Consider the following 12543-nt stretch of genomic DNA (forward strand, 5'->3'; position numbering starts at 1 on the left):
TTAATGAGCTTCACAGATCTTCACCTGCTGAACTCATCAGTACGTAAGTAATCCAGGCAATAAGAGAGCGTAAAAAGGGATGTTAGATGAACTGCTCAAGTAGATATATGTCAGTGAACCTTTGAACAGACAGCCGCGTATGTAGGAACTTGTGTCTCGAAACTCACATGCAAGCTTAAAATCCAATGGAATAGAAGCGACAAAACCCTTTCCACATTCATAAGAAATCTTTGCTGAAAGACGAGTCGATTGTACAGTTGTGAATATATGATGAGCATATTTTTGCTTCAGCAGTATTACATCTGTACGATGTTCTTTGTAAACAAATCGAGTCTGGACAAGACAATCCAGTGATTGTTACCATGCGATACGATGACAGAGCATGTGTTTATGAATCACTATGAAATAGTGATGATATCAGGTGTTCGCGAAAAGGTGAGCGTATCCTGCCCCACCGGCGGCACCCGTCATAAACATATGCAAAGTCCAGTCAATTGTTCAACTGAAATAATTGGGGATAAAATACTGAATGTATATCTAAACATAACTCCGTTGTTGTCACAAGCCCAAGATGGAACATTTGAACAGTGTGATTAATGATTGTACATAGTCACATAGAATGATGTTCTGATAACCCGAGAAGATATCCGACAGACGTTTTCTTTCAGTCGAGCCTGTGTGGCGTTTCATGATGTTGGGATACAGTATCATCCATCAATCCATGCCACCACTTCCCGGGCACCTGGCCAGAAGCATGACCTTCTATCAGAGGAGTTAACGGTCATGATACTCGCGTGATTTAGGATCATGAAGCATCACAAAAAACATGTATTTTTCGGCAAAATAGATAGGACGGTTTTCGCTACTTCGAAATCTTTAAAATCAAAATGCAACATGCAAGTTCAAATTTTATCTTCACCGTGTATTATTTTTGTCCTCAGTGCTGTACCTCGGATATCTAACGTTCCGCTGTAATTCTAATAAAAGTGTAAGAATCTAAATATATATTGTAATGATGTGGTATGTTTACAACGCCTCAAAGAGTGCGGCATATTTCAGAGATAACAGATTGAGCATGGCTTTATGAACAACGCATAATCTTCTCCGGCTTTCATGTCAAACCTCGGCTGCCAAGTTACCCTTTGGAATGAAACTAAATTCTAAAGGTAAGTGTGATGACATGCAAGGTTATTGCAATGGTATTGCGTGTATGCAGTGCTTATTGGATAGTATGTTTAATGTTTGAAATGAATAACAAAAACGACAAAAACAGTTCCAGAACCATTAGGTATCTCAGCCACTATATCATAAGTATGTGTCTGTGAATCACCATCAGATAGTTATGACAACAGGTGAAACTCTCTAAACGATGAAAACGTCCTTCCTCACGGTGCCGCTAGTAACAAACACATGAAAAGGGAAGTCAATAATTCCCCTAAAACACACACACGAAAACCTGTGCTGGTTTTAGGTACAGAGACGAGAAGTGCATGCCGATGAACATGGGATTTATTCCAGTTAATACAGCAGTCTCCTGAACACAAAAACTACAAAAAATAACTCAAACTCAATACAGCAGTGTTTGTTTTGTTGGCGCCTAGTTAATACTCATCCATATCACCTTTAATTAGTCTTCATTTGCGATCTTCAAAATTCGTGAGCCTCAGATTCATAGAAGCAAGCCTAGATGAAAGACGAACATATATACATGTCAGTAGAAATATATTCTGGTGTTGAGAAGAACTGCAAGCAGCCATTCTACAGTAAGCTAGCTGAAACTCCTTCTCATTAGCACGACACAACAGCAAAAGCTCTACTACACTGCAGCATATATGCTATAGAAACTCCAATAGGAAATATGATAGGCTGTATGGAGTACTGGAGCGGTGGGTGTGTATCCGTAACATAATCCTGTCTCAGTCGAGTGGAAAATTCGTTTACTCGCACAGGGATCCTTCAAATGGGGAAACACGGGGAGGAAGACACATTCACTATGAACACCAAATAGTGTCGCCCTTCTAACACGTATCTGGATTTAAACTCATCAAACTCAGTCTTCAACCTTGACCTCGACCTTGACCTTGGCACGGGAAATTACCACCAGGTCTTCTTCTTGAGCTGACATGAACGTAGGTCACGAATGACGTAACGTGATGGAACGTGACGTCTCATACATCAACGACTTCACTTTGTGGCCGTTCCACAAATGGACGATCTGAGGGGAAACAGGAGCGCTATTGGGGGTTCGAACTCGACCCGCTTGAAGTCAACCTTGGAGAACCCTGCGCTGTTGATGACCTCGTCGGTGTTGACAAGGAGTTTTATGCCGTCGAAGAGGAAGGGGAAGAAGGGAGCCAGAACACGCTGGACCACTCTCGCCTTGTCGCCTATCTTTCCAAACACGTTCTCGAGGAAGAAGAATTCACCTTCCTGGAAAGAGATAAACACGATTTAAGAAGATTGGAAATACGACAGACAATAAAATGTTGCTGACAAACGGTGACTGTAATTTTATTTTTTTCTGACCGCAGTATCAAAACCCTACCACGACATAATCTGGAGAAGAAGGGTTGATGGACCTGATACAATTTAGTAACCAACGTATTCACTGGGTGTGGTGTTCCCCTTAACATACAAAATGCCGTCCTATTCTATGCCACTCATTGTAAAATAACGGTGATATTTGCGGCGTGATAACCATCTGTGAAAGTAGGTCAAGGTCAAGGTCAAGGCCTGAAATATCTTGGCAATTAAATGGAACATGGCAGCTTCTGCTATTGGTGATTCATTACATGTACTTCGCAGAGCGTTATCTAAAGTCATAGGAGTTCTTTTAAATGTATTCGACGAATAAAGGGAAGTGCCATCATGAATTCAACAGTGTGTATTTGGTTTCAAAATGGAATTTAAACTCCTTTTCATGGCAGGCCATTTGATGCGTCTTCCGTTATATCAGTGGGTGGTGGTGGTGAGTCAAATTCTGTTATTTGTGTATTTACGTTTTCTTGCATAATACTCAGTGACACATTGCGTTCCCCATCTGATCCTGTAAACACAAGCGTTACCCTCCCTCCGAGAAACTACAGAGAAAACACAAAGATACACATTGCTCAAGCTTTTATAGGGACCCCCGATATAACGACGTGGTGTGTTAAACAACAAAGCCTATAGAGTGGCTGGGGTAATATAAAGATGGCGTGATAGATCTGTCGTTTCAGCACATTGCCTAGATGTGTTGGAAGCCGAGTGGAAATGCCACAGTACTGTACAAACTAGAAATATATACCCTTGGTATTAGACCAGCCTAAGCCTACGCCAACCGTATTGCATAATGGTGACCAGGTTGGTGTAGAACTTCACCACTAAAGCAGTGATATTCGTGGCGTGATAACCACCTGTGAAGGTGGGTCAAGGTCAAGGTCGGTGCCCAAAATACCTTGGCAAGTAACTGATATTAAATGGAAGATGGCAGCTTCTGCTATTGGTGATTTATTACATGTACTTCGCAGAACTTTTCGTAAAGTTATAAAAGGCTGTAACTGTTTGGAGCAATGATTTCACAAGAGTGTTGGCCATCTTTTCGTTATGCAGAGTTGGACTGCCAGAATCTTATGAGTTCGAATCCCGCATCTACGCTGATTTGTATGTTTGTGTTTCTCAAAGCCAGACACCTATTTGTGGACTTTGCGAAAGTGGTTAACGTTAATTATCTGCATCCTCGCGGGTTCTCCTCGAACCGTAAGCTAAATACAACCACCAACTCGCCAAGCTTTTGCCCCGAATATCCATTATACCATCCATGTATTTATATGCACTAAATAGAAATAGTTCATACGTACAATTCATAAACGGCTTCTACATGGGAAAAATAGTTTTATCTACATTTGCTAACATATACACTGTGTGTGTAGGTCGTGCCTGCATCGGAAGGGTAATGTACCTACGATAGAAGAGAAGACTTCACCCTATGCATGTAGATCACATGCATGTATGTCTATGAGAGCTTTAACTATGTCTACGTAGGGAAAATGATATTCACCCCGACAAGCCGTTCGGAATAACCATATATCAATGCAGGTATAGAGCATCCCCAGTCGCCGGAATTTGCTGAGCAGAGATACGTGCCTTTGGCGTGAACAAAAACTACATACAAGGTAACAGGTTTGAATTCCGTGTCCCTGACTACATTTCCAGGTTTGTCTTCAACATACGGTGGTTTCACCAAGATAAAGACCCGCATCACTTCATTTATGCCTCGGGGCGGTGGGGTAGCCTAGTGGTTAAAGCGTTCGCTCGTCACGCCGAAGACCCAGGTTCGATTCCCATCATGGGTACAACGCACACAAAAACAACCCAAACGCCAACACATTATATACACATATAGTCCAGGCTGCATCCTACTGTTCATTATATGGATGTATGGTAAGGATATTTAAGCACAATGTGAGATGAGTCATACCTATACCATCACAGGTAAAACGTTTAATGATGTCCCTAAACCTTAAGTCATCATGACATGCACCTACCGACACATTTCAGTCAAACTTGGTTTCTTTTGGAATACCAAATTATTTATGGAAAGCATGTTGAAGCATTTAACAAACGTGTCGGCAATACACCCAATATTCCTTTCCTTAGAACTGCAGGTGGCACATATATTGGATGAAACATAAGTAATTCCAATAATATTCATAGAATAATGACAGAGGAACCATACCAGCAGGACTTCCTCCGTATAACAATGTATACGTTAGTTCCAGCTGCCACTGGAGTGAAATGCTGATATTTAGACAGCAAACGACAGGCATTGTAGAAGACCTAGGGCGCCTGTGCACACATGTTTCCTCCCACTGTTGTGGCACGTGCATACAAACGCGCAACATGTGGAGATGAAATGTCAAACAGACAACTTTTTGATGAGGTTTCAATCAAGTTACAATATTGGCATGACGGTGGAGTAATACCGGCTCCGTTAACATCGCCCCTTAACTTCCTTTGGGTGTGTGTACAACTCACAAGTATATTTCATGCTTTGAACTAACTCCTTGATCAAATATGCACCTGACAAGAGATTAGGTGGTGTATAAGAAGTGTGCCTTGGAGATGAGTTTAACTGGTTGTGTGGCGTTTAAATGGACGTCAGATTACAAACGCTTCTTTGGATAATGTATTTTACTTCGTCAACCAGCACACATACTGTGTTGTTATTTCATAATTCCATGTTCAGTGATTTTCAGGGAGCATGTTATTTCGTGTAGAAGAATAGGTATTTTGATAACATGGCTATGCATTCAATATTTGTTCTTGCATGATCTATTTCCATATGTTCCTAAACTATATTTTATAGTTTTGTAGTTTATTAGCGTCAGTGGAACGTAGGCGTATTTGTTAAACAACATGATCAATTTCATATATGTTGTTCCAAAGTCTGAATGAGTCATGTGTATATTTTCAGGGAAAATGTGTCTGCTTTCATGTAAGATTATTTTGCGATATTGCACAAGCTATTTTCAATGTGATCCACCGTGACTTTATGCAATCTGTGGATATCTACATAACGCCATACACTTTTATTAATTTTGTGGATTCCATTTCACTTAAACGTTGTTATGGAGCCAAACGTCAGATCTGATCTTCGACCAGTGTGGTCCCATAAATATAAACGGAAATATACTCCTTTGTGAAATCGTCTTTGAATGGTTATCGTGAAGCCAAGACCAAACGAACGTCTTCTTTTAGATTCTACCATTATCAGGTTTCTACGCAATGTGGTTCTAATTAAAGATAAATGTCAAAAATTTAAGTATCGCAAAACATGGAATCAATGTCACAAGACTCCATACTAAGTGTATACCTATTTCCTTGAGCGCTGTGGGTAGTCTGATTGTTAAAGCGTTCGCTCGATTTACCGAAGACACAGGTCCGATTTCCCACATAGGTGCAATGTATAAAGCCCATTTCTAGTTTCCCCTGCGGTTTGTCACTGGGATATTCATAAAACGGCATAAATCCTCACTCACTCACTCAAAAATAACTTATATGGTTATAGATGCATTGATCAGTTTTATAACAGCCACCTTTCCCACCTTTCCCACCTTTCTCTCCACCCACCCACCACACGGGAAAATGTATGATTAGTAACAGCTTTTTGCTCAATATTAATTTAAACTTATATCTACAAACCAGAGCCCTATCATGGTGCTATATGAACAGGTCCTGCCAAGACATTAGAAATAGCGGACGTAAATAAAAACGCCATATCCTAAACGTACAAGACTTTACATTCACTTCTTTCGTTCGGAATATTCCACGAAACTAACGCAGTGATGGTACAAGAATCTGAGGAGGAAAGATGAGAATGTTGTATATAAGAAATGTCGGTTCAAGTACAGAGACTTGATGGATGAAAGTTCTCATGGTCTCTGGAAACGGTAATGATCCGAGTCTTGACACACCCAGCTGCAATCATTTAAGTTAAATATAGATGAAACTTGCAGCTGCCAACGGGTTATTTACTTACTGATAAATTTGGATGAACACGATGATTAATTTTACATCAGATAAATCAATAAATGCTTGAATCAAAATACATCCACCTAGAAAAATAAATACGTGTTATGAAGGAAAATATATTATTTTAATGTCCTGTTCAAAACGAACAACTTACAATGACATACATAGATAACGATAGTATTGCTACTGGGGGTATGCATTGCAGGAGAGAGTTAATGAATACCGGACACAAGAGTTGGTCCGGAGTCAATGACACCGTGTCAGCTGAGTGAAGGTAAGGATGGCTGATGAAGGTGGATGATTCTTAATAAGACATCAGCTACCGTAACGTCACTGACACCATGACACCAGGCGTCGTTATCGACACTGGCAGCCAATCACTAGTGCATAGAAATACGACGACAGGGTGTAGGCGAAGGAGCAGGAATTAGCTCTTAAAAGTCTTATAAGGAATAAAAAGAGGTCATCCATAAAAAACGTGCCATGTATTTATGTTCGTCTAACTTCTAAATGCCTTACAAGAGCTACTGTAAAGTCAATGACACAATGACACCAGGCGCCGGTTAATGACACTGGCATTCGATCACTACAGTAAAGAGTGAGTAAGTGAGTTTTGTTTTACGCCGCCCTCAGCAATATTCCAGCTATAGGGCGGCGGTGTGTAAATAATCGAGTCTGGACCATACAATCCAATGATCAACAACATGAGCATCGATCTGCGCAGTTGGGAACCGATGACATGTGTCAACCAAGTCAGCCAGCCGATCCCTTTAGTCGCCTCGTACGACAAGCATGGGTTACTGAAGATCAGTATTCTAACCCTGGCCTTCACGGGTAAGTAAAGAATTACGACAGCAGGCTACTGTAAAGACGACACCACAAACCAGACTTAGTCAAACAACTAAGACAACTGAATGCCAGAGACACTGTAAGAGGGCAGAGAGGAAACAATCTTGACTTGGATTGGATCTAGACCTGCTTGCGCTTTTAGTGAAATAGTGAAAAACAGTACAAACATGAATGGAACAGTTCAGTCGCAGAGCTGATCATGCTGATATAGCATCTATGAATATACTCATGACTTTCGGAATGACAGTCAGACGTCAGAGATAACACTGTCAGAAGGCAGAGAGGAAACAATGACGGTCAAACATCAGTTAGGAAACAGATAGTTCGACGCCAGAGAGACTATACAAACAGTGGGAGTGGAAGAGCAGAGCTGAGTTACCGACACTAGACGCCAGGCAGTTGTAGCTTGTGTTACATCAAGCAATAAAAACAGTAACAGGCAACAAGGGAAATACAGGGCCCACCATCAGAGTTACGTACGATGTTCTTAACTGCATAATTCACGACAAAGTGCCTATTTATGTTGTGCCGAAAAAACAAGGGAACACGCATCCAAAGAAGCGGGGATTTCTCCCTTGCCTATGAATAGAACGACCACTCTTTTGCATTTGTTTCTGGTTGAGAAATATGAGAACGACTGAAGTATCTGAAAGATTTGGCGAGCGCAGAGAACGTCTGTCTTCACGAGTCCTTTTGGAAAATCATTTTGCCAAGAATCATTCTTTGTATGTAAAAGGTTGTATGTTACTCATTAAGAGGCAGTCAAACGTTTTGTAATCATCTCAATGTGTCAGTGTAGACCATAACTTTACTCGTAATCAGGCCCACGTGTTGTGTTCCCAGTCAGTACTTGAGAACGTCGGCGGTTCTAAGCACGACTGGATTGGTCAAATTAGCATAATGCACAAGAATGGATGTATTTCCATTGTATTGTGTCAACTACACTTTAGAATATCTAACTTAGATGAGGGATGGAAATGGTATTTTTTAGGACTAGTCTGTTGTAGTTACAGTTGTCGGTTGCACGCTTTTCAAATAAGTGATATGTGATGGTAGTTCTTAACATTTCCATCGAAGGTCCGGGTTAGAATGAACCTTCAGTAAACCATGCTTGTCATAAGAGGCGACTAACGGGATCGGATGGTCAGGCTTGGTTGACACATGTCATCGATTCTCATTTGCGCAGATCGATGCTCATGTTGTTGATCACTGGATTGTCTGGTCCAGACTCGATTATTTACAGACCGCCACCATATAGCTGGACTTTGGCTGAGTGCGGCGTAAAACTAAAGTCACTCACTCTTAGCATTGTCTATATTACTTATCTTTCAAAACATCTTATCTCTGGGAGTGTTACTTAAGGCACCTGTTTTCATAAGTAAAGAATGTGAACAGCAGATTGCCGATCTAAATTTACCTAAATGTTAGACTGATAAAAAAGTTGTTATGAATTTAGAAATAAACGGTTTTCACCCTGACGTTCCCAATTATACAATATGTATACATATATACAAGCAATTTACTTTCAGAAGCCCAATTACATTCATCACTGTCAGCTTCAAGATTTTAGAATAACAAGATAACTCTCTGTTAAAAATTTGCGTTTTTGAAATGCCTCGCTTAAATCACTACAGCTGGAGCGGCGTATTCAAATCCTCAGTTCTAAACGGTATTTTGTGAAAATGCATTTTATATAAATCGGCTTCCCGTCTTCGTTAAAGATTACACATAAACTATTTCCTGCAACTGAGCAAATATCCCTTATCCAAAAATACGAGTACTTTCATGCCTCTACCCAAGTGTTGCCATTTGAGCCATGTTACTTAACACAGAAACACAAGATACAAAGACCGTATGTCCATTCTCCACGGCTCATGGGAAAGGCTTTGCTAAAAATGACCTGTCATGAGATGATAGATTGTGGGGCATCTGGAATCAATTGATGAAAGGTCAGGGTTTAGAATAAGCTGACCACGGCCACCATCCTGGATCTACGCACGTAAAAGTCCGTCCATTATCTACGTAAATACGTTCAGCCTATCGACCACAAGTTCTCCGTGTTGAAAGGTCAATTGTACAGATCGTGAGGCCATGTCACTGTGGAAGAGATAGCTCGTCAAGTGCATCTTGTTTGGCGATTTGACCTTCTAGCCCTATCTAAAACTGCGTACAACATTCCATGGTCTTGGACGTTAATTGCAACAGTGGGTTTGGCATTTACTGTACCAGGAAGAAGAGGGACTGATTAAGCCAAGGTCCATTGTCTTGAAGTCCATTATCCGATTCCTATCAAACTGACACACAGGCATGTCATTAACAGTCCTGCAAACGCCAAAAAATGTCGACGCTAGGAACTAACCATACTCTGGTATCCAGAGAGCTAGATGCCGTTGGAGGTAAACAGCAAAATAGTGGTATGAATCAATGGGTTATTGAAAATCAGTCATGATACCAGGTGTTCGCGAAGGTTTCACACAGACATTGGTCCGCTCTTCCAAGACAAGTGAACGTTTTGTTGTGTATACACCACGCCAGTCAGTGGATTGTTGAATAACTTATGTTCACAAAATTCACATGCAAAATTTCGCGCTGAATTTCTCAGCCATATTTATATGACTATTATGATGTTATTGTGAATGTCTATATGTTTATCCCATATCACTACACCGGATTCTTACATCACAGCTGATGACAATGTTCTTGCCAAACTCTGTATACAAATGCATGGTTATATTTGACTGTTATTTGATGTCATGGTTTTGTACCTAAACAAAAAAGATGAATAAAAAAATGTAAAAATAGGTAGAGTTCGCAAAAATGTCCCCATACACAAAACTTCACAGATGAAAAATACTCACTTGTAACTTCCGTATTGATATGACAGCTAACGCTGACAGAATTCCAAATAATGTGATCAGACATTATAGCAGACATTCAAAGAGGCAGCTGGTCGCTTGAAATGATATAATAGCCGACAACAGAGGAGTGATATATAACTGCAGTGAAACTTCAAACATTCAAGTTTGATAACATTTATGTCAGCCACAAAACCATCGACCTCCGGATGTGATATTACGGCTTGTTTGTTTGTTGTTAAACCCAACAATATCCCAGCTATGTAAATTCATACAGCTATGTATGTATATCCCGGTATGTAAATTCTGGACCACACAATGTAATGATCAACAGCATGAGCATCGATCTACTCAAATTGGAATACGATGACACGAGTCAGCGAGCCTGACCACCAGATCCCGTTAGTCGCCTCTTTCGACAAGCATGGGTTGCTGAAGACCAACTCTAACCCGGCTGTCCATGGGCTAATGTTTGGAATGTCATCATTACAAGAATACCCGGTACTGTATATGATTACCAATAAAGCAGAACATGAGAGGTCGTCACAGACCCCTTAATTAGACCATTCCGAAAGTCATGATTATATTCATAGATGTCATATCATTATTAGACCTACACCTTAACTGTGACATTCAAGCTTGTACTAGACACCCTATCATGTCCAAATCCAGTCCAATCAAGTCCTGTGTCCTTGATTCCAAGGTTCTGTTCTGACAAGGAAGGGCTTATTGGAAAACATATACAACAACGTTTTAAAAGTTTTCATTGGCGTAGTGTTAATAAAGAGCTCGTTTATTATTTGATTATGTCAGATGTCAACCAAGTGAATTGTCCTATTTGAAACCTCAAATTCAAACACTGACGTTGGTGTGAATGAAACGTACAAGAATGCTTTCTGCAGTGAACACATTGTAGTTTATCACACTCTTTAATCAGAGGAAACAGCTTAAATGGGTACCATAGCTGTCATGTATAGAGGGAGCTCCATCATCTTCGCCAAAACTTCAGGATTATTCAGTCGTTCTCATATATCTCAACCAGAAGCAAATGCAAAATAGTCGTCGTTCTATTCATAGACAAGTAAGAAATCTCTGCTTCTTTGGGTGTATTTACCTTTGTTTTTTCGGCACAACATAACTTTATAATTCACGACAAAGTGCCTATTTAAGAACATTGTACGTAACTCTGATGGTGGGCCCTGTATTTCCCTTGTTGTCTGTTACTGTTTTTTATTGCTGGATGTAACACAAGCTACAACTGCCTGGCGTCTGGTGTCGGTAACTCAGCTCTGCTGTCAGTGTTTCCACTCCCACTGTTTGTATAGTCTCTCTGGCGTCGAACTATCTGTTTCCTAACTGATGTTTGACCGTTTGTTTCCTCTCTGCCTTCTGACAGTGTTATCTCTGACGTCTGACTGTCATTCCATAAGTCATGAGTATATTCATAGATGACATATCAGTATGATCAGCTCTGCGACTAAACTGTTCCATTCATGGTTGTACTGTTTTTCACTAAAAGCGCAAGCAGGTCTAGATCAAATCCAACTCAAGATTCCTTGATTCCAAGGTTCGCACAGGGAAAAGACGCAAAACATATTTAAAAACTCTTTAAATGTTTTTGATGGGCTTAGTAAATACAGAGCTCGTTATATTTTGATTATGACAGATGTCTGTGATTTCAACCAACTGCGATCTGAAACCTCAAATTCAAACCCTTACGGGTCGGTGGGGTAACCTAGTGGTTAAAGCGTCCGCTCGTCCGGGTTCGACCCGGGTTCGAATCCTCACATGGGTAGAATGTGTGAAGCCCAATTCTGGTGTCCCCCGCCATGATATAGCTGAAATATTGCTAAAAGCGGCGTAAAACCCAACTCACTCACTCACTCACTCAAAACCATAAGTTCGCGGCCCGTATGAATTGAATCTCCAATGAAAACATTCTACGTTTATCAGGCTCTTTAATCATAGGTAACAGTTTAAGGAGGTACCGTAGCTGTCAAATATAGCGTGATCCTCACCCTCAGGACATTGCACATTAGAGCAACTACTTTGTCTACTCACAAGGGTTAACATGAAAACAGATGTGTGAAATCCGAGTTCACAGGGGTTAAGATAGGAACACAAACATTGCAGAATGACTGAGTCATGTGTTTCTCGTTTTCGCGAAACACTTTCATGAGGATATAGAGAGTATCAATTACCCTGGGCAAAGCTGGCGTACATCTACATCTTGTCCCTAATTATATACCTGAAATTACTCGTGTGGATAGACCCGTACTTTGCTGAAGATGCCAATACTTGGTATTTGCAATTATATTTGATACAC

The 12543-nt window shown here is 40.6% G+C and overlaps 1 protein-coding gene across 2 annotated transcripts in view; it reads right to left on the bottom strand.

Moving 5' to 3' along the window:
• Positions 1-1491: 1491 nt before the first annotated feature.
• LOC124280372 (thiol S-methyltransferase METTL7B-like) overlaps positions 1492-12543 on the bottom strand; it is a 47530-nt gene continuing 36478 nt past the window's right edge. For both annotated transcript variants that reach the window (XM_046716280.1, XM_046716279.1), the window contains exon 2: positions 1492-2430. In XM_046716280.1, coding sequence (XP_046572236.1) covers positions 2185-2430 — 246 coding nt within the window. In that variant the 3' untranslated portion in view covers positions 1492-2184. The remainder of the gene's footprint in view (positions 2431-12543) is intronic.

The sequence above is a fragment of the Haliotis rubra genome, unplaced genomic scaffold (assembly GCF_003918875.1).
Source record: "Haliotis rubra isolate DU_JTF1 unplaced genomic scaffold, ASM391887v1 Scf266, whole genome shotgun sequence".
Lineage (NCBI taxonomy): Eukaryota > Metazoa > Mollusca > Gastropoda > Lepetellida > Haliotidae > Haliotis > Haliotis rubra.